The 22,552-nt window shown below is 42.4% G+C and overlaps 2 protein-coding genes across 7 annotated transcripts in view; one reads left to right on the top strand and one right to left on the bottom strand.

The window, feature by feature from the left end:
- The window catches only part of plxnc1 (plexin C1), a 33,655-nt gene extending 26,415 nt beyond the window's left edge, over positions 1–7,240 (top strand). The window contains exons 24-31 of the mRNA XM_063905914.1: positions 1,533–1,608; positions 2,487–2,521; positions 2,603–2,698; positions 4,078–4,241; positions 4,694–4,841; positions 4,973–5,113; positions 5,194–5,268; positions 7,088–7,240. Of these exons, the coding sequence (XP_063761984.1) occupies positions 1,533–1,608; positions 2,487–2,521; positions 2,603–2,698; positions 4,078–4,241; positions 4,694–4,841; positions 4,973–5,113; positions 5,194–5,268; positions 7,088–7,192 (840 nt within the window). The 3' untranslated portion in view covers positions 7,193–7,240. The remainder of the gene's footprint in view (positions 1–1,532; positions 1,609–2,486; positions 2,522–2,602; positions 2,699–4,077; positions 4,242–4,693; positions 4,842–4,972; positions 5,114–5,193; positions 5,269–7,087) is intronic.
- cep83 (centrosomal protein 83) lies at positions 3,920–22,275 on the bottom strand. Of its 6 annotated transcripts, XM_063905919.1 has the most exons (16): positions 22,077–22,275; positions 21,070–21,276; positions 20,718–20,868; positions 19,748–19,840; positions 18,202–18,333; positions 17,862–18,113; positions 17,362–17,493; positions 17,000–17,114; positions 16,471–16,615; positions 16,212–16,361; positions 15,013–15,088; positions 14,774–14,931; positions 14,293–14,422; positions 11,927–12,030; positions 11,089–11,278; positions 3,920–7,919 (listed from the first exon to the last, which is right to left on the bottom strand). In XM_063905919.1, exons 1-16 carry the CDS (start codon positions 22,121–22,123, stop codon positions 7,788–7,790), a joined length of 2,214 nt encoding a protein of 737 aa, XP_063761989.1. In that variant the 5' UTR covers positions 22,124–22,275; the 3' UTR covers positions 3,920–7,787. The 6 variants fall into 6 exon arrangements, 5 of the variants coding, with proteins under 5 accessions (XP_063761989.1, XP_063761985.1, XP_063761987.1 ...); XM_063905915.1 differs by having other exon boundaries at positions 14,774–15,088; XM_063905917.1 differs by having other exon boundaries at positions 14,774–15,088; positions 22,081–22,241.
- Between the last annotated feature and the right edge of the window lie 277 nt (positions 22,276–22,552).

The raw sequence follows: 22,552 nt of genomic DNA, 5'->3' as shown, positions 1-22,552 counted from the left end.
TTTAAAAATGTAAATGATGGCTCGACAAAAACTGGATCCAAAATGTGAATAACTAACCTGTCGTGGCTTATTCTTGTAGGGTATTTAAAACTGTGCCACATTAACAGGACTCTTGACTCACACGTTAAGTAAAACTCTGCATTTCTTTGCCTTCTTTCCGCTGATTTATTTACTTCTTACACAAAAAAATAACTAAACAAAATGATCAGGGTAACGTCAGGTCAAAGACTGTACCGATTCCCTGCTCCGTGCTGAAGACAGTTTTGCACAAGGCTCAGTCCCACCCCTTCCTTATTTAACAGCTGATTGATCACAATAAATCCAAACTATCCTCAGAATATTGAATTTCTCATGCAAAGAATAATGAATATGATGAATTCATTTCAGTTTCAGTTCTACACACGAGTGTGGTTTATTGGTATTTAGGTCACCTGTCTTAGCCTCTCAGTGGCTTAACTCATAGGGAGTTATTGCCGCTACAATTTGTATTAATGGGTTTTACTTTCTCTGAATTTGCTGTATATTTCTTGTAGCTGACTGAGTGTGCTGCGTGTTATTGAGAGGGGAGGTTTCTTCCCCCCGCTGTGACAGTGATGGCTGCAGAGGAAGCAGGCTGTTTCACTTACTCTTGAGTTCAGGCCCTCTGCTGAATGAGGGTTACCAAAACCGAGTGTGTGGCAAACTTATAGGCAATGATTATTTCACAAGGACCATGTGCGATACCGGAGACTTGATTATGATGAATTCATTTCAGTTTCAGTTCTACACACGAGTGTGGTTTATTGGTATTTAGGTCACCTGTCTTAGCCTCCCAGTGGCTTAACTCATAGGGAGTTATTGCCGCTACAATTTGTATTAATGGGTTTTACTTTCTCTGAATTTGCTGTATATTTCTTGTAGCTGACTGAGTGTGCTGCGTGTTATTGAAAGCAGAGGGGAGGTTTCTCTATCACGTTCTCGTTAAAGCTAACAGAGAGCGTTCTACACAAGAGAAGAGAAGTACTGGAGGAAGTGTGGTTCATAATGGCTTCAAAATGAATCGTTTCTACTCTGTGGCTATCATCAGAGAACCATCACAGCAGGAAAACTTCTGCTTGAGATCATAGTCAGGCAAACTGAAGTACAGAGCTGTCTGAAGGAATCAGTGTTTCATCTCATTCTGAGAAAGTAAAGTATTAATTCAAGTAGAATAGAGCAAATGTCAATTGAAGATATTTTCCTAAGTTCCTGAAAAGAAGATGTCTCTGCAACATCCAAACACCTGGACTGGCACACTGGACTGCATCGGGGGGTTTCCTGTTGCTAACACACATACACAAATAAAAACAGACAGTCAAACATAAAAACGACAGCGGCTATGATGTGAATTCATGTTTTCATTTGTACTTTAATTGCCAAAAGCATTTCTGGCCATTTCCCCACGCAGTTATTTGTTCTCATCTCAAGCTGTCATACAGACTTTCCCTTTGTACAAGATGCTGAATGATCATGTTCATCAACCTGTGTGTGTCGGTGTGTGTGTGCTCCTATAGGTTCCTGACAGAGCGACTGTTAAAGTTCTCTCCAGGAAAACACATCCTCCGCTGAGCCCGCAGGGGAGTCTGAAGGGTAAGAGCAGAGGGGGAAACACTGCATGTCTTTCTTAATGCTCTTAATGTCTTCAATTGTTGTAAAGCACTTTGAATTGCTTTGTGTTGAAAGGTGCTTGATAAATAAACCTGCTTTGCTAACACTTCGAACCGTTTGTTCGCACGCTCTTGTCATCATGAGAGATAAGTGTGAAAGTTATACCTCTGAGACTTGACACGGAGAAAACACGTTTATATTTAGTTCTCTTCTATTCTTTTCAAAATGCTTATGCAAAATTAAAAAAGGCTTATGAGTAACTGTTGCAAAACTAAAAATAATATAGTTATGTGTGATTAGTAAGAGAATCAAAGCATATATTTAAATGTATTTCCATTGTATGCTACTTTGTACTTTTACTCCACTACATGTATTTAGTACCTTTAGTTACTTTACAGATCTGGATTAATGATGGTAAATAATCAGCCCTTAAATCAGACTGTAGTTCAACTGGAGTAAATCCAGCAGCTACCCTGCAGTATACAAAGCCATTCAAACTAGCTGCACCTTTACCAGCTCTGAGAACACTTTAATGATCAATAATTATAAAACACATCAGAGATATTATTCTGAAATGGACCAATCAAACAATGACTACTTTTACTGTCGCTACTTTAAGTACATTTAGATGAGAGTACTTTCTACTTTCACTGGAGGAACATTTAGAATACTTTTACTGTGACAGAGTATTCCTACACTCTGGTACTTCTACTTTACTCAAGTACAAGATCTGAGTACTTCTACTTTACTCAACACACCCCCACTCAACACACACGTTCAGTAACTCATGAAGGGTGGCTGATAGAGGATTTGTTTCTTCTGCACCGGATTACGGTTTATGTCTCTTTTCTCTCCTTTAGATGATGAGAACTTCTCTGGGAAATACTTTCACTTGGTGAGTAGCGTGTAGTGTGTGAGCTGCGGTAGATCATTTGAACACACAGACTTAGTGTTTTTAAACCGCAACTTTGTGCAGATCGATCCTGATGTGGACGAGGACCAGAGGAAGAACCCAGGGAGGAAGAAGTTAAAATTAAAGGAAGTGCACCTCACCAAGCTGCTCTCCACCAAGGCAAGAGGAACCGTCTCCTTAACGCCCAATTTAACTGACATCTGAGTCTGTATCGCACACCACTTCCCCCCGCTGTGACAGTGATGGCTGCAGAGGAAGCAGGCTGTTTCACTTACTCTTGAGTTCAGGCCCTCTGCTGAATGAGGGTTACCAAAACCGAGTGTGTGGCAAACTTATAGGCAATGATTATTTCACAAGGACCATGTGCGATACCGGAGACTTGATTAAAGAAGTAACACTGTACACTATATAGACAAAAGTATTGGGACACCTACACATTACACCTACAGGAGCTTTTATGACATCCCATTCCAAATTCTTAGGCATTCATTTGAAGTTAGCCCCCCCCTCCCTTTGCTGCTGAAACAGCCCCCACTGTTCTGGAAAGGCTTTCTACAAGATGTTGGAGTGTGTCTGTGGGAATTTATTTTATTATCATCCAGAAGAGCATTTGTGAGGTCAGACCCTGATGTTGGACGAGAGGGCCTGGCTCTCCGTTCTAGTTCATCCCAAAGGTGTTCAGTGGGGTTGAGGTCAGGGCTCTGTGCGGACCAGTCCAGTTCTTCCTCACCAAACTCATCCAGCCAGGCCTTTATTGTCCTTGCTTTGTGCACTGGGGCACAGTTACGCTGGAATAGAAAAGAGAATGAGTTGGTAAGATGAAGCATTAAGAATCCCCTTCACTGGAACTAAGGGGCCAGGGCCAGGCCAACCCCAGAAGAACATCCCCATATACCCGAGTGTCCCAATATTGTTGTCTATAATGTAGCTCTGTAATCTGTTGGTCTGGTCTGGGAGGAGATGCTGTGGTTCAGGCAGAGGGTGACTCAGAGTGGGGGTTCTTTCACTGGAACATTTCTGTTCGGGCTGATTACGGGCCCCCCAGATGGTTCCTAGAATAACCAATTAAAAGAATGGATGGGGAGACAGGTAGAGAGGATGATGGGATTTAAGGGATGGGGGAAGGAAGGGGATGCAGGAATATGGGGACTGGTGGATGAAGGGATGAAAGAGTGAGGACTGAATGGATGAAGGGGGACAATGGGAGGAGGGGTGAAGGGGGTTTGGGTCGGGATAAGGTACATGTATGTGTGGACGGAGAGGGAGGGTGGGTTGAGAGAACAGAGACAAACGGGGACTGAAAATAAAGACTCAGCAGTGATTAGAGACGGGGGGAGGTGTGCTCCTGAAGATAACAAATTAATTCAAAAGGAAACAAAAGACAGTTTCATTGCTTCTCTTTTATTGAGGATGGGAAATGAATGATTGATGGTACAGCGTTATGTTGGAATGTTCAGTTATGACAGAGGAGAGGGGATCTGAACATCTCTTTCTACTGATGACAGCAGGAAGTGACATCACATGCTTCTCTCTCTCAGGTGGCCGTGCACTCGTTTGTGGAGAACCTGTTCAGATCTATCTGGGGGACGACAAACTGCAGAGCCCCGCATGCTGTCAAATACTTTTTTGACCTTTTGGACGCTCAAGCAGACTGCATGAAGATCAGCGACCCAGATGTCCTGCACATCTGGAAGACCAACAGGTATTGTTTCAAGGTTTCCAGGTTTTATTGGTCATATGCACAGCATATACAACGTATATGTTGGCAATGAAAATCTTATATCCCATGCTCCTCCAACAACTCAACATACATGGTGCGAATAAGATAAATAAAATAGTGCAAAAAGAGAGAAGAATATTTACAATATCAACAATAAAGATTTGAGGATGTGAAATATATACATATGTGGAATACATTGAAAGTATTTAAATACTTTACACTGTTGAATGAGGAGGTATGGACAGATGCATATATTATGTATAACAGATGTATATGGCAGATATGTATAATATATAGATATATGTGTACTACAAATAGATGTGAGTAGACATTCACAGAGCCCAAGAGTTCAGCAGGAGGATCCGGTGCTGCCCTGTGGACCGGGGGAAAAGATGGAGCTTTCCTTTCTGACATGTCCTTTTGCTGCTTCGCAGTTTGCCTCTGCGCTTCTGGATCAACATCCTGAAGAACCCCCAGTTTGTGTTCGACATGCAGAAGACTCCACAGCTGGACAGCTGCCTAACCGTCATCGCTCAGGCCTTCATGGACTCCTTCTCCCTCAGTGAGACCCAGCTAGGAAAGGTAAACTCATCATTTACCACCTGACACCTTCCTTTGCCTGGTGAGCGTGGCAGAGGTGGAAGTAACCCTATATAAAGACAAGAGAGGGTTTGCATCTATGAAATCATATCTTTAATACCATTGTGTTCCAGCATACACCAATCAACAAGCTCCTCTACGCAAAAGATATTCCCAAGTTCAAACAGGAAGTAAAGGCTTACTACAAGCAGATCAGAGACCAGCCATCAATCACAGACTCAGAGTTCAGGGAGTTCCTGCAGGAAGAGTCAAAGGTAATGTCCTTTAGTACAGAATCGTGGCAGCATAATGGCCAGTAGAGAATGGATGATTCACCAGTTTGTTTTTATCGTAGAAACACGAGAACGAGTTCAACGAAGCCGTCGCTCTCAGAGAGCTCTACAAGTACATACAGTGCTACTTCACAGAGGTGAGTGCATCAGGCGGGCTATCACTCAGTGCCATATCATTTCTTTGTATATATGATCTGTTATATTAATAAATGGCTAAAAAATAAAAATAAATAAAAGGTTTTAAAAAATAAAACATTCTTTATTGTTTTTCAACACTGACAGTAAATATGACGGTACACAAACAGCACAACAAAATGAAGTACATTAAAAGTCACACTACTAAGTTCTTTTGATGCGTCAAATCTGTATTTATGTTAGGGTCGTATACGTTTTAAAGCCTCACTTATTTCCATATGATCGACTATATTATCTCCCTTATTATTCTGTATGGACGTAATGGATCTTTCAGTTTGGAATTGTTTAATGCGACACATCAATATCTTTCCAGGCCTCTGCGAATGGAGTTCTTAGACGATGCCACACTGATGATGTTGAGGATGTTAAGTGTGACTCGTAAATCAAATGTGACGTCAAACAAATGAACCCTTTATTTTCTAGTTTTCTGTAATGTATTTGAGAAAGGCTGGAAGTAAACCATCACAGCAAATAATTTAGCCAGCTCAGGCATAAATGGTACACTTCTGATCAGATGTTTTATTTTCAACAACGCTCAATAATGGGCTAGAACTTTGAAATCAATTTTTAAAATGTCTATGATGTTAATCCAATTATAATTTAACACAGTTGTGTTCATTTTGAGTTAATTGATGAGAACAAGTTTAGGCTACTTGGTGCAAAAACAAAAAAAAAAGGAATTCATATTCTGGGAAAATACAGTAATACATTTAAACTGTGTATACGTTTTATATATAATCCTTTAAAGATAATCAATTGTACTGCAGGAAATACAACAGTTATAATTCAGATTATAGTAACAGGGTTGGAAATCAATGCTTATGTTAGCTTTACCTGCAGAATGTGATGCTACTGTCATGGTGAGGAAAACCCCTCGATATTCAACTTTGAAATGAACCCGTTTTATTCTGATTATTTTATATGAAAAACAAGGAGATGGCTTAGCTTTAATTTGATTTGATGATGATGTCATTTCCTGTTCGCTATTTGCATCAAAGTGTTTTCACTTTCACTTCCGCCAACCTCAGCAGTTTGGGACAGGGTTGGGCACACCACCACTGTGAAGTTACTGCTATTTATAATATGTTTATCATTTACCACTCTGCTTTGACCATTACCAAATACATTTATCAACATAATAATAGCCCAAAAAAGATGGTCGCCATTAGGAGAGCTATTTGATATATTTTGAAAACACTTTTTCTACAACTGCATTTCACTTCGAATTACATGATATGTCCTAGGTGGGACAGAAAATGTCCTCCAATTCTGGAAGGACCCTTTTCCACAGGGGGGTTCTGCTTCATGTGCATCACCACTGGCTCTAGTGTTCTCACTTTGTTGTGGGATGTATCGTCGATGTTGCAGTTATTTCACACTAGTGCAACCAGAGGTCCCAGGAGGCGGAGTGCAGGAAGGAAATGAGATTTCAAAGCTTTCTTCTGCTTTTTTTTTTTAACACTGTTGTTTCCTGCTCTCATGAGCAGAAAAGCACAGCGCTGCTTTATACGAGCTCTGCAGTCAGCTTTCTTACTATGACTTGACGGATCAATAGTCTGAAAATGACTATGACCCAGAGAATTTCCAAGAAAGAGACACTGTAGTGGTAGAGAATGTAAATAGGGGGAGGTAAAGGGGTGTGACAGGAAGTAAAACATTACATGGTTGGAATTGAAGCTGGGATGTTGCTGTAATTTGGAGTCAGAGAAGCCCCGTGGCTAAGAAAAGGTTTTTAATACTTCTTTACTGTCTTTCCCACAGATCAAAGAGAAGCTGAACCAAAATGGAGCCCCTTTGGAGACGATGGAGCAACTATACCATGTTAAGAACTCTTTTGACAGACTGAAGAGCTGCTCCTGGGACTGAGCCACAGCCTTCTCTCTCTCACATGAAATAAAGCCCTGCTGGACTCTGCGAGGTTCTTGCCATCTATGAAACGAAAGTGATGTGCAGACAGCTCAGTTTATAAAAGAGGTGCCTTTACTGAAATCAAAATCTAACCAACACTGTTACCCTGTCCATAAGAACCATTCTGTTCTGAGGTCCAGCACAGAGCCTGCTCTTCGTACACAGATTTGTTGCCACACAGTTGTGTGGTTTTTAGATCCTGAGTCATCTTGAATAAGTCAGAACCACTGATGTCAGAAAAACTTTATCTTCAAATCATTATTTTCAGTACAATGAATTGGCAATTCACAGCTTGAGGAGCCTTGTTATATAAACCGCTGTATAAAAAGCTTCAGAGCAAAGTGTGTAAACAACAAACTGTTATTACAAAATGCAACCCTGAGGAGTCATGCTCACCTCTGCATGAAGCGGCATTACCACGACAGAAACACACCTGGCATCTCTCTCTATTTTAAATAAATAATGCTTCCATTAATATAAAACTCTGCTGGAGTCTGTGCTGTGACTCAACATGTCTCACAAACGCAGTTCCAATGGGGAGTAGTGTAGGGGGTCAGAGGTCGAGCTGGGGGGTGGGGGCCCTCTGCACCAGAGAGCCCAGGTCCTGCAGCTGCTGCTGTTGGGCGCTCTCCAGGTCCTCCAGCCGGCGGCGCAGCAGAGACAGCTCCCTCTGGTGCTGCTCCTCCTGCAGAGCACAGTTTGCTGTCACTACTTAACCACATGAAGCCCCGCCCCCCCCCCCCCCCACACACACACACACACACACACACACACACACACACACAGTGCATGCATTGTTATTATGCAAGGGTCATTGATCAAATTTGATTTTCACTTTTGGCTTCTAACGTTTTTAAAACTAAAAGCAATTCTTGTGCTGAGTGCCCCCATGCTTCCTGTTCACTCATTTGTCACGGCCCGTCTCTGTGTCGGTGCTGGCATAGATCAGCCTCTTCATTCTGCACTCATACTGAGCCACAGATGTTTTTAGGTTTGGAATGTACAAAATGTTCAGCTTACGCTACATAGTAACTTTATCGTCAGAAATGTTTCTTGCATCACACAGCTGCAACATGAACACATATTAGAGCTTTCCAATCACTGGAGACAGAGACCCTTCAATGCTAACTTGAGCTGGAATGAACAGTGGGGCTTTCTCCAGGATGCTGCACAAAAGAATGCTTCAGCCTGACCTCATTGGGTCATAATTAACCCTGCATCTGGATCTGATAGACACTATTCGCTGCTCAGGACCTGGCTAGGCGACACGTGGGACAACGTTATGATTTAAAGTGTGACGGTTGGCGGAGTCAAAGTTTCCCAAATGGTTGATCCACAGTCTTTGAGCTGATTTGCATGAGGAGGAGTAGTTTGGACTTAAAAGTCACGGACAAACACGTAACAAATCACATGTTAAATTCTGCAGTGCTGTAGTAGAATCTTGATCACAGGTCTACTGCCAACAGACATCTGGCTTTTATTGATATTATATTCAGTGAGGTTTTACGATCATGGATAAGAACCAAATACGTCACACTTACGTTGGAGGGGAGAGATTCACTTTAATGTCGAGCATGGTAAATAAAAATTGTAACAAGCAGTACCGCTGAGCAAAGGGACTAGAACCACACACTTGTAAAAAACACACTTTATAAAGTCAGTCCACACTAAACACTTTATTTGACCTTACTTTAATGACCATCTGTTCTCTGTTATTGATCACTGTGAAGAGCAGGCTGACCATGGATGTATAATAAGAACTGGATACAGCGTTGGAGGCGGGGCCTCGTTCATTCCTATGAGAGCTGCTCGTTAGCGCATGAAGACAAAATGGCCTGAGATTCTCGAGAGCAAAACGCCACAAATTACCCATCATGCCTGGCTGTCGAGAGCATAGAGCATACGCAGTTGAGTGTCCCTTAAGCCCCGCCCCTGACCTCCTGCTCTCGGCTCAGTAGAATGAATGGAGAGAGAAAATAAATCTGGACTCAGCTTTTAGCGCATTTTACAACTTTGAGGACCTACTGTTTTTAATAAGGGCTATACAAGGGTTCATACTGGTTAGTTTATTTAGTTAAACAAAATGATCCACCGATTTACAGACGTCTCTTTCCCAATGTAAGTTAATGCAAAAAGGTCTTTCTGCGCCGGGTGACGTCACAGACTGATACGGAAGTTGTAGTACCTGCTGTTTTGCCACTACCAATCTAGGGCGTTTCCCAAAGTCAAGGAAGCATGCTCAACTGCCGTCCTGTTAAGGACGCTACGTCATAGAGCACCGCCAAGCACCGTTCCAATGTCGAGAACACTCAAAAACTTGCGCCCTTTGTTTTTGAGAGTTCTGAGAATTTTAAAGGATGCATCGATGGATCCTCAGTGAGCAAGAATACCCACAATCCTCTACGTTCACGCTGCGCGGTGTATTTGAAATGGCGGAATCCAGGCAGTACACACTCAAATGTAAGTGAAGTTAGTTTAAAGCTTTCACAAATATTTTGTGCCGTATTAAGTTATTCATATAATGTAAATGCAAAAAATGCATTAAGCTGAAAGACCTGTGCGATTACGTTTTTGCAACGTATGGATATGTATTTTACATGAATTGTATGCAACGTAGCTATAAAGAAACTACTGTCGCCAATAACAATTTCAACAATTAAAATATTAACATATTTACCACTGGCAGTGCCATGATTACAACTTAGCCTCCTGATTTTGACGCAGAGATGTAAGGATCGCGAGTTAATGAAGAGAAAGGAAAGGATTTACAGTGTTAAAGACGCTTGCCCGCCACTGTTACTCGATTACCGATTAGTGCGCATTTCCTGACGGTGTAACATAAACTAATGATTATTTACGTATATATATGTATGTTTGTGTTTACTCTTTTTTTAGGGACAGCCCAGCAAACTGAGACTTTTGTGCGCCTGAGGGTGGGGCACAATCATTTGTTTACGGGGGGGGGGGGAAAGATACGGCCATTAATGCTATCGGTGAGAAGCTCTTGCGGGATTAAATGTTGTTAGACAAATGCACCAATAATTTGCAATGTTTGTAATGTACCTATGTAATTGTAATGTATATCATTTACTTATATGTTGATAGCACTTTGATTGAGCAAATGAGCTTGGAAGACCAGGTCACTCCAGTGCAGGCAAAAAAGAAATAGGACAACCTGAAGAGTAAATATAAGGTGAGGAGCAAGATGGAAGCAATCATTAAAACATATATTTTACTTTGAGGTGAATATTGTTTTACATGAAGTGCCTTCTTGCTGTGCCACTGTAGGTATAACAGGGAAATGTTAGATTGCTGGTAGACTAGTTGTTTTTTTATTGTAAGGAATGCAGGACGGCAAACGAACCGCGGGGTCATGGCGTTGGTTTGCCATCATGGATGAGCTCCTCGGCCGGTCAGCGGCAGTCCCCATCCCTTCCTCCAACTTCTGAGACCGTTCGGACCATTTTCTCTCTCTCCTTGAGCGCCTTGTTGAAAGGCAATAGAGTAATAGTATTATAGAGTAATAGTAGAGTAATAATATTATAATAAATATATACGTTTATCCAAATTGACACGTTCCTTCTTTGTCTTTTTCCTCCTGCATAATAGTCATTTACCAGTGTATGGTTAGAAGCGCGTAGTTTAAAAGCGGAAACGCAGAATTAAAAAAAAAAAAAAAGTAGTGTAGTGAAGTGTGACATCAACACGTCACCTGCTGCTTCTGATTTGACTTGAGAGTAAAGAGAGATCTTAGGTGTTCTAAACCCTTTGCTGTTGCTGCATGGCATTCTGGTCTACTTCCTGTGTGCTCTCTGAGTTTTGTCGTTCATTAGCTGGCTGCTGGTAATGCTTACTGGTATGTTGGTCTGCTGCCCCTCAGACCCGGGGGGGAGGAGAGGGGTGGATGCGGAGGTCAGGAAGGCGGGGCCGGCGCTGTAGGGAGCCTGGACACCCAATAGGAGGCGTCGGAACTCGTTGTGTCGTCGCTGCAGCTCCTTCAGCCGTCTGCTGAGGGGAGGCTGCTCATCTGAGGAAGAGGAGCGTCTGACACAGGAGGGGACATGACACACACACACACACACACACAAAACACACACACACACACACACACACACACACACACACACACACACACACACACACACACACGTTAACCACGCCTGCCAGCCATTAAGCCGGTCTGCATCTGGAATTCTCAAACGCTTAATTACTTATATGGATGGTTCAGAAGAAGAACAATAAAATTTCACCATAAAATAAACTAATAAATAACCTTTGTGAACCAATAGTTACAGGTAAAAAAAACAGTCTTCATTCATCCAGATCCTGGCTGCCTGTTGCTTTTAGAATCAATTTTCAGATTTTATTACTGACTTCTCAGACCTTGAGAGGCCTCGCCCCAAGCTATTTGTCTGACCTTTGAAAGCCCTACGCCCTATCCCACACTCTGAAATCCTCAGAGGCATCGCTGCTGGTCTATCTGAGGTCCAGGTCCAAACACAAAGCAGAAAGCAGAAAGAGCCTCTGCCGTCAGAGCTCCTGGACCCTGGAGACAGAGGAAACCAGGGCTGTGTGTGTGTGTTTAACTTACTGTTGATAATTGTCGCTCTCTGTGTATTTGTATGTGAAAGCATGTTGTAGCTTTGTTTTGAAAGGTGCTATATCAATAAAGTTTATTATAAAAAGCTGTACTTGTTGGCTGCAGCAGCCCCCAGCTCCAGCTCCTGGATCCTGGCCTCTCGCAGCTGCAGCTTCTCCTGCAGCCTCTTCTCTCTGTTCTCCGTCTGCGCTCTCCTCTGAACACACACACACACACACAGTTATTGTCTAACCTCTTATGAATTCAGAGGAGGTGTTACACAATTAGGATTCAAATGTTGTAACTGTAATACATTACAGCTACAGAAAAAAGATGTAATCAGATTACAGTTTCATAAAAATAAAAAACTAGGGATTACTTCCTGGGTTACAATATTAAAATGCAAAAATTAAGAACGATATACTACAGTGAGCACACCGTTAAACACTTCACCAAGAGACGCAACCGGAGCTAATCCTCCAGACTCTGGTTCACCGAGGGGGACAAACCGAGGTGGACATCTAGCCAGTTATTGACCTCGGGGGGCGGATCAGCATCACTGTGAAGTGCCAGCTTTCTCTGCCAGCTGTGAATATACCCTCTTAATACAAGGGATCTACGCTAATGTTAGCTAACTAACATCAGCTAACCCATCTACTACTACTGATGTCAGTTTAGGACCATCTAAATTAAGTTTGAGTGTCAACTGTGGATAGCATACTTAAAGTATATCTATGTGTATAAATACCGCTATTAGTCTGACAAGTGATTATCATAACAGAGGACCAGGACAAACATTATAGCCCAACAGACATGACATTAGGCTGACAATGTTAGCCACACAGATATGAGTTAGTAAAGTAGCGGACGAAACATTGCTTGCTTTTATACTTATATATATATATATATATATATATATCAAATTCCGTATTGGAGTCAAACACTTATTAATATGTATTGCAGGGTTTCCGTTAGAAAAAAAATCTGCCGGTCAAAGTGACCGGCCGAGGTTTCACCTTCCGGACATTTTGATAACACCACGGTCAAATATTCCATCGTTCCTAATTAGGCTAGTGTAGAAACATTTGAAGTAGACTAGTAGCTTACAAAATGACAATTTGACACACAAAAATAATTTAACACATTTATTGGCCTTACTTTCAAATAATTACGTGAACACTTATTGCGCAAACGACCCCATGCGTTATTTGCACGAGGTGCGCGAGTTAATTTTAAGAGACGTATCTGATGAACCAATCATCCTTCCATATATATCAAACAAATAAAAAATAAATACAAATATTTCTATTTAGTTTAATAAACTAATCCCCCTTACCCACATACAATTAAGACTTTTAACAGCCCAACAATAGGCTACACGTAAGTTATATCAACGGTCTTGACGTGCACCTGATATGGTGCGGTTTAAGTAACATTTTAAATTAATAGGCATGAGGCCATCAAATTATTCATAGGCCTACACTGCCTCGTAGCCTATAATTACACTACTTTTTACGGTTTTTGGCAGTGTTGAGATTGGCAGCTGCCGACATGAAATCGAAAGTTTGTAATGTCTCTCCACAACTTGCGATGCGCATAAGGCTACTGTGTTACTACATTAGACTTAGCCTAAATGGTAGTATTATTCTGAAAATCAAATTGAGTTAGATAGAGGGATTATTAGTCAATTTCAAACGGACACTTTGACCGGTGAGATTTCATTTTCTCGGACATTTATTTTTTTTCCCGGCCAATGTCCGGTAATTACCGGACAACGGAATGTCTGATGTATTGGTACTTCCTGAACTGCCCTAGTGAAAGGCATGTTTATCATTTTAAAAACCCTGAGAACACCTGGTTTCTTCTCTTTTAATGTTACATTGTTGTGTTTTCTTCTCTGTTATCACAATACAATTAGTAAAAGCAATCTTATTGATATTTATTTTCTATTGTCTTTATTTGCATTGTTGGAGCTATAAATTGCGCTGTATTATCTTATGGTTAATCATTTGTTTAATTGCTGTTTTGTTCATAGTGAATATATTGTTTTTTTATGATATTTAGTGTTGTTATAGAAGTTAGTTAAATGAGCTTCTATGCTTTTATTTTGAAGGCATGTCTGAGCACCTGGTGTAATTGTATATATTGGAGACAGGTGGTGGTGGGAGCAGAGCACCAGGTGGCACATCGATTTTTACCAGGTTGATTCAAGCGACAAGGAGAATCATAGGAAAGTTTTAACAAAAAGAATGATTGGAAACTGTGTTCTTTCTTAAATGATACTGGATAATGCAGATAAACGCACACATGGTGACTCTTGCCTGGACTTGGATCCTTTTCCCAGCATAAGTTTCCCTATCCGGTGCAGTTTACTTTTAAGTTAATTTCCTGTTACAGCTTCTAGGATTTTTGGCTGCTACATACTTGATGACATAGTTTCAGTCACCTCCCAGACCCTGACTACACACAGCAGCAGTACCTTCTTCTGAGCGGCCGCCGCCCTCTGCAGCTTCTCTTTGACCTGAGAGTATTTGTGCTGCAGCTCAGTGTCTCGCTCCTGCAGATTGTGCTTCTCCTCCAACCACTCCACCCGACGCTCCTCTACCAGCCTGGAGGTGTGACGGCACACAGGGAGACCACACATAAAAGTGTTTGTGGAGAGGGGGCATCATCTACATTACATTTCTATATGTTGGTAACCCTCTATCCAAAGTAATAATAATAAAAATACACTTTATTCATATAGCACCTTTCAGGCAAGATGCAGCCCAAAGCGCTTTACAGAGCAAGACAAGATACTAAATAAATAGATTAAAAAACAGTGATAGCACTAAAATTACCCCACATTAAAAACATGGGTCTTTAATTAACTTTTAAAAATTCCAATGGAGTCTGCTGTTCTAAGATCCAGTGGGAGGCTATTCCACAGTTCCGGCCATAGAAACAGAAAGCAGCCGTACCTCTCTGCCTCCTGCTGGCTCCTTTCGGCCTGAGCTCGAGCCGTCCTCACCTCCTCCCTCACTCGGTCCAGGGTCTCTCTCAGGCGCTGGTTGGCCTCCATCAGGTCGCTTTCAGAGTGAGACAGATTGCCAAGTTGGACTCCTAGCTCCTGGTTCTGCTGTTGGGTCATAAAAAATAAATTAAAAAACACATTTATTTCAGTCAGAGCCCCCCCCCCGTGGTTGTTTAGGCTGGTTACCTGCTGCAGGTCAGCCAGTTCTGCTCTCTGTCTCTGCAGCTCTTCCTGCTGGGAGCTCTGCTGCTGGAGTCTGCCTCTGAAACACACAACAGTTCATATGGCACAGACTGTTAGAATGAGAATAAACTTTAAATGACATGCCATAACAAAGAAAAACAATTCTTTGTATGACTTGAAAAGGAACATCGTATTCAAACAATACTCACACTGTGTTTTTCATTTAAAAGGTCTCCTATTATACCCTTTTTAGGGATATATTTCAGATCTAAGAAGAGAGTTCTCTACCGGGAGAAACTCAGCTAAACGCTGCCGTGATTAAACGCCATATTATGTTCCAAACCACATCCAGCATTATCTCTGATACAGTATGGAGGTCAAACGTTTCTCTCTCTCGGTTTACCACAAGGACAGGACCTTTATATTACACACAGTCTCTCCAGAACAGCATTAGCTCTGAGGGTTAGCGATGCTTGCTAATGTAAACACAGACTATATTAGACAACTTCCAGAACACGTAGCGCATTGTTCCTGATACAGCACATAGCTTGTTCTTTCTTCAGTGTTTACCACTAGAACAGTGACATTATATGTATTATATATAACAACTTTACTCTGAGTCCCTGCAGACATCCTGCTGAACACACAGACACACAGCTGGAGGGGGGGATGATTCAGCTCCAGACTGTATATGGGAGACGATAAATTGGGACGTGTCACGTGGGCGGGACATTGCCAGGAGTTCAATGTAAAGCCAGCGATGTGGGTAAGGGGGAAAAGAGAGAGGGTTGTATTTTCTGACACTTGTGAGTCTCCTTACACACCGGGGACACATATTTATGTATAAAAGACATCAAAAAGTGCACTTTGCATAATAGGGGATCTTTAAATAAAGTATAACACTGCAGGAACATGCTCACATGTTATTTTTAGGAGCAATTGAACACAAAACGTGTATGTGTACAGACATTAAGGATAAAAAGGCAAGTGGGAGATTATACAACACTTCAACGTACACACAGTGATGGATTAATCTCCCAAACTCCAGTTTACGTTCTTCTAAATGTGTTCCAGAAAATAAACCGTGGCCTGTACATGGATGTTTATTGCATGTGAAAGATAAGTAAACCTTTAGGAAGGCCATACTGTCCCCTCTAAGCTAGAGAACATCAGGTGGATGTAACATAGAGGATCCTGCTGACCTGAGGCTGTGCAGTTCTCTGCGCACAGATTCCTCTGCCTGCTGCGCGCTCCGGATACGCTCCTCCCATTCCTCCTGCTGGCCGTGCTCTGCCGCAGCCTGCAGCGCTCTCTGCTGCTCCAAAGATGCAAGGCGGCTCTCCACCTCCAGCCTCATGACAGAAAGCACAGATGAGTTGCGGAGAGCAAGAGTAGAAATTAGCTTTCTGATTTTGTACCAATAAGTCATTTATTATTTCTGTATTGACGGCGGCTTCTCACTTTTCCTCGTGCAGGACGGCAGCTTTTCGGAGCTCCTCCTCACGGGCAGCCTGCACCCTCCTCACTATCTCCCTCTCTTTCTCCACCAGCATTTCTTTGTGTCTCTCTGCAGAAGCCTTCAACAACTCCACATCTGCCTGCAGACCTGAGACACACATGTTACCATGACAATCTGAGGGTGGGGGGCAGGCAGGTTGATGTTAACAGTCATACTGATTATGGATCCTGTGTTCTTCTGCGGAAACACATCTGATCTAAGTTCAGGGGGTCTGAGAGATAAATACACTCTTACCCCCGTGATAAAAGGAAACAAATACTGAGCGCAACTTTAACTCTGGCTGCAAACATTCAGGACTACAGGACTGCTTTCCTTCCTGAGACAGGAGGACAGATGAAGAGACAGAGGCGCAGGGTTTTGCTCTCAGACTCCCTGCTGATACAAACGCTCCCACTTATGAAATCAAATAATGGTCTGAATAAAAACAATCATTTATACCTGTGTGTGTGTGTGTGTGTGTGTGTGTCGTACCGTCAACCTGCCCCAGCAGTGTCTCTCTCTCTCTCTCCAGCTCCCCTTTAGAGCGAGCACACTCAAACCTGGTGCTGTCCACCTCCAGCTTGTGGGAATGCTTCAGGCTTTCAATCTGAGAACCAAAAAAAGCTCATATTAATTAATCCACTTTCTCATGCTTCATCACGTGTGGGTGGAGAAAAATTGGATCTTTGGATTTCAAAAATAATCTTTGAAAATGTCACCGGGCACAAATCATTCCCACTAAACACAGATTTGAATTCACAGTTGAAAAAAAGGGATTTTGATTCATATCAAGGTTTCAAGTGCTTAGGAGCCCAGACAGTGCTGTGTGATGACATGTGGGGGAGTCAGCGTACCTGTCCGCTCAGAGAGGTCCCCTCCCTCTCGGCTCGGTGCAGCTTCCCGCTCAGCTGGCTGTTTTGCTCGTGTGTGAGGTGAATCTCGCTCTCCATCCGCTCCAGCTGCAGACGCAGAGACTGCCGCTCCGCCTGTCACACCGGCAACAGTTAATCACATCCAGCAAGCAAACAAAAAGCTCACAATTATAGGTAAATACAACACAAAATGTCTTTATCTTACCAATAAACAAAAAGATAAATACATAAACAACCTCAAACTAAATCTTTCATTGAATAAAGCTGTTCATGGGGTTAATATTTCTTAAATAAATTTAACTGGTCTACATAAATACTTGTAGTGAAAGACAGATGGAGAGAGAGGATCCCAAAGAAGCGGAGAGAAGATGGGCTACTGCTCATGATATTTCTGTAAGTTATGAATGAATTACTTTGTCATTCCACCCTATCAAACTATTTGGAAGAGCGTTAACAATCAAAGCAGAGAGCAGCGGCCTCACCTCCAGGGACTTGACGGCTGCCTGACTCTCCGTCAGCTGTCTGATCTGGATGCGCTGGACATTCTCCGCCTGCTGGCCCGAGTTCTCTCTCTGGGCACGGAGCTCCGCCACCTCCGCCTCCAGGCCCTTCAGCCGCAGGTGGAGCTGAGCCTTCTCCCTCAGCAGGGCTTCCACTCGTTTGCCGTCCCGCAGCGAGTCTGAACCGTGGTACTGAGCAAGCAGCTCCTCTCGCTCCTTCTCCAAACGAGACATCTGACAGCAGGAGGGGACCATGGAGAGCATCATCTTCTGATCATTCCACACTAAGACTATTTAATAAGAGCACAAACAACACACTGACCTCTGCCTCATAGCGGATCCTCCTCTCCTCCAGAGTGCGAGCGTGTTCCTCCCTCTGATGGTCGAACTGGGACTTGAGGAAAGTGAAGTCATACCGCAGCTTGTTGTACTCAGACCTGTACTTCTCAGATTCCTGGAAGGGAAGTGTGTGCACAGATTTAATCACACGTCTCATCAGTGAGAGGAGGAGGAAAGCCATCAGCAGACCACATGGAAATCAGCTAAATCTATCCGTCAAAAGCCCCTCTGTGTCAGCCTCCTCACCATTGCTACTGACTCTGGCTTTTCGTTCTCCAGGAGAAGCCATTTATCTAAAAACAATTTCCATACTGACATGATCTATAAGAGTACACATGAAATAATTTGTTTTTAGCACTATTTCACTGTTTAGTGTTTTATTCAGTGTATGGTTAACCACACAATGTAGAGTCTAAAAATTGGAAAAACATGATTTGATCTGCATACAATTTATAATGACGGGGGGACTCGTACACTAGACATACTGTTAGGGAAATAAGTGTTCGATCCCCTGCTGATTTAGTTTATTTTAACAGGGAGAGACAGAATATCAAAAATAAAATCCAGAAATGTACATAAAAAAAAAAAGATATACATTGATTTACGTTTAATTGTGGTATAAGTATTTTATCCCCTTGCAAAACATGCCTTAGTTCTTGGTGGAGAAAACCTTGTTGGACAGCACAGAGGTCAGATGCTTCTTGTAGTTGGTCACCAGGTTTGCTCACATCTCAGGAGGGATTTTGGTCCTCTCCTCTCTGCAGATTCCTCTCAAATCCTTAAAGTTTGGCGGCTGATGCTTGGCCACTGGAAGCTTCAGCTCCCTCGACAGATCTTCTATGGGATGGAGGTCCGGAGACTGGCTAGGCCCCTCCATCGCCTTAATGGGCTTCTGATTTATTGACTGTGGACAGGTGTCTTTTACCCAGGTAATGAGTTGATATGATAAGTTTTTTCTTAAAGCGAGAGGACTTATTTAACTGTCCGTGGCAGCCAGAATTCTTGTTGGTTGCAAGGGGATCAAATTCTTATTTCCCCCAATTAAATGCAAATTAATGTATATCTTTTTTTAATCTACATTTATGTATTTTTTATTTGATATCCTGTCTCTCACTGTTAAAATAAACCTACCATAAAAACTACAGACTGTTCATTTCTTTGTAAGTGGGCAAACTAACCAAATCAGCAGGGGATCAAATACTTATTTCCTTCCCTGTACCTTGTAGTAAGGCTGGGGGACTCCCTCCTAGGTCGATGTTAATACAAAGAAGCTGGATTTTTTTCCCAATCATGCAGGAACCGTAGTGCTGGTAGTACCATCAGGGCTTGAGACTAAAAGGGTCCTTTAGTAAAAGAAAACGTGTTTGGTATGCAGCAGTCTCACTGTGATAACTGGATGTGTTGTAATTGGCAGAAGGAAAGCTAGTTAAAGTTAGCTGTTAGCAGCCACTAAGGATTTTGCCTACTCAAGTTTGTAGACCCTGACATTGCTACAATACATCTGTTCAGAAAGAGAAAAAATGACTGACCTCCTCGAGTTTATTGAACCTCTCTCTGACCGGAGCCTCCATCTCCTGCTGCACCTGAGCTCTGAGCAACTCCAGCCGCTGGGGCGTCATCACCTACTCGGTAAAAAACACACACACACACACACACACACACACACACACGATTACAGTTCAGTTGCAGGGAGGTAACAAGAATGACATCCGCACCGAGGAGCGCCACAGAACGCCTCAGGAGGTCTTTTCTTCCTGTGGCCATCAAACTTTATAACTCCCCCCCTTATCCAGGAAGAATAATTCAAACACCATGTGCAGTAGTAGGTTAATGTCATCATTTCATACCATGAACAGTTTTTCATTTAATTTAATCCAGTACGATGTACAATTAGTATTAGTATTTAGTATTTTACTGAATGTGCAATATGACTTGTCACCATCACAGCTACTTATTCTCTATGTGGGGCACTGTTTCACTTTACACTTAGGCCTAGTATTTTGTATGTTTGACTCATTGTGTATTGCATATTTTACATGTATCTGTATTCTCTGTTTTGTCATTCTGGATCAACCTGGCAAAAAGAATTTCCTTCGGGACGAATAAAGTTCTATCTAATCTAATATTGTGGTTCCTTCCGCCAACCAGTGAAATTGCAGCTATAACCCATGAGTCATCACTTCATCATTTTATTCTACAAGACATTTGTGTGAAATTGTCAAATTACTAAAATATGATTCTAGTCATTGCCAAGGACATGTTCCGTGTGGTTACAGTAAACTTGACTTTTGAAAATTCTTAATGATACATTAACGGCTGTCTCCAGCACAGAGTATTTCAACCACAACACACACACACACACACACACACACACACAGACACACACAGGTTTCCATCAGTGAGACCCCCAGCCTGTTCTTGGATCAATCAAACAGCAGGAAAAAATCTCTCATTCAAACAGGTTTCAGTGTGTGAGACTCCTTCACAGGCTGAGTGTACCTGCAGTCGAAGTTCCTCCAGCTCCCGGGTTTTGTCAAGCAGGTCTCCTCGGAGCTCGGCCAGCAGCAGCTGCAGTTTCTCCTGCTGAGCCTGTCGGTCAGTCAGCAGGCGCTTCAGTTCTCCCTGCGCCCGGGTCAACTCCTCCTGCAAGCTGCGAGCAAGATCAGTGTCAGTGCTGTTGTTGATGGTTATGGAGAGATGGTTTCTTTACTACTGCAAACACACAATGTTCATAAAGTAATGATATATGTTCTCCTGCGTTTTTATTCAGTGTCTTCTCTCATAATTCTTACTCAATTAAATTCAAGTACTGTCAAAAGGTCTTAACAAGTTCATATTAGATCAGTTTTACCTGGTGTGTTCAGCCTTCAGTGTTTTGTAGTTGGTCCTGTGATTTTCGGACTTCATCCTCTCATCAATGAGCATCTTCTGCAGCTCCATCTCTGCACTCCCCAGCCCTGCAGACAAGCCCAGCATGGCTGCAGACGTCCCCATCGCAGGCTCCAGGTCTGGAATGAATGGTGCCGACTGGCCAAGGGCGGAGGAGGTCATTTCGCCTCTGCAGCAAAGAGCCAGAGACAGGAGGAGATAAAGAAGGCTTTCCAAACCGAGCAAGAGAACTGCTGTGTCTTTATTCAGAAAATAAATAGGGTTGTTATCAGTCACAAACACTCCCTGCCAATGTGGTGAGGTGCTTATAGAGGGCAAAATTAGGCTTGCTTTGTTGTCAGTAAGTTTCCATGGTGGCATTAAGAAGAGTCCCCTAGCTACTTGTTCATAATCACAACCTCTCAGCAGAAAGAGAGGCTCAGAATCCTCTCCAGTGATTAGTCTGCTCCCGGCTGCTGTGGATAAGCAATCTGTGATTGCAACTTTTGAACCACTTTAGCCACTTAACATAAAGCACCCTGTCTCATTAACTGTATAAAGCTCTATCTCTTAACACAATGAAACTACCGTCAGCGTCCTATTATCCCAGTGTAACCGTATTACTGCTATAATTGAACCTGTTACACCAGCATACACTATAGTGTCATATATACACTTCAAAACAATCCGACAATAAAGCTGGGTTATGTTAGATTCCCAAAGTAGAGATATGGTAGCCTATTTAACTTAATGTGCACTGACTGTTGTTATCGGGCTCCATACATTTGTATGTCAACCCAGCAGCGGTCCGTTAGCCTGAACTACACACAGACACACAGCAGCCGGTGGATCATCAGCTGTGATGTGCTTATTGTGACTACGGGTGTATCTTAGTGCAGTTATAACTGGCGTCCCAAATTCGTCTCAAGCGTTGAGTTGTTTTTAAATGTCCCGCGACTTTATGCTAACTAGCCAGCTAACATTAGCTACTTACGTGCGTTAGTTATCGGACAGTCCCTCCTCCTGACGTTTCTCATGCAAAGTCTGAGCAGTGTACTTTAGACGCCCACCTATAAACACAATTCAGGCATAAATTCTTAATAAAAGACTCATGAAATCCATCCACAGAACCTAAACAGCTACCCAAACCGGAAGTAGGCTGGAGTTAGTAGCATTAGCCTGACACGGCTAACGCTGTGTAACTCATACTGTTACAGACTCCAGCAGCTGAAAGCCTCTTTCCTCTGTTGAACTATCTTTTCTGCTTTTTGCCAGCCAGTGTTATATATCCATGGTGTTTGCTAGCTAATCTGTAAACTACAAACTGTGGGATGATGGGAATTTTTTAAGTAAAGCAATTTATATCTATATTTATGTATTAACTGATAAATTGCTTATTGTAAGCATTAACCTCCATGTCTCTACATTGACTGAATTCATTCAGCATTCAAATTATTCATACATTT

This window comes from Eleginops maclovinus, chromosome 17, assembly GCF_036324505.1.
Source record: "Eleginops maclovinus isolate JMC-PN-2008 ecotype Puerto Natales chromosome 17, JC_Emac_rtc_rv5, whole genome shotgun sequence".
NCBI classification, from domain to species: domain Eukaryota; kingdom Metazoa; phylum Chordata; class Actinopteri; order Perciformes; family Eleginopidae; genus Eleginops; species Eleginops maclovinus.
Note: the sequence above shows the minus strand (reverse complement) of the source record. Positions and strands in the feature narration are given on the sequence as shown.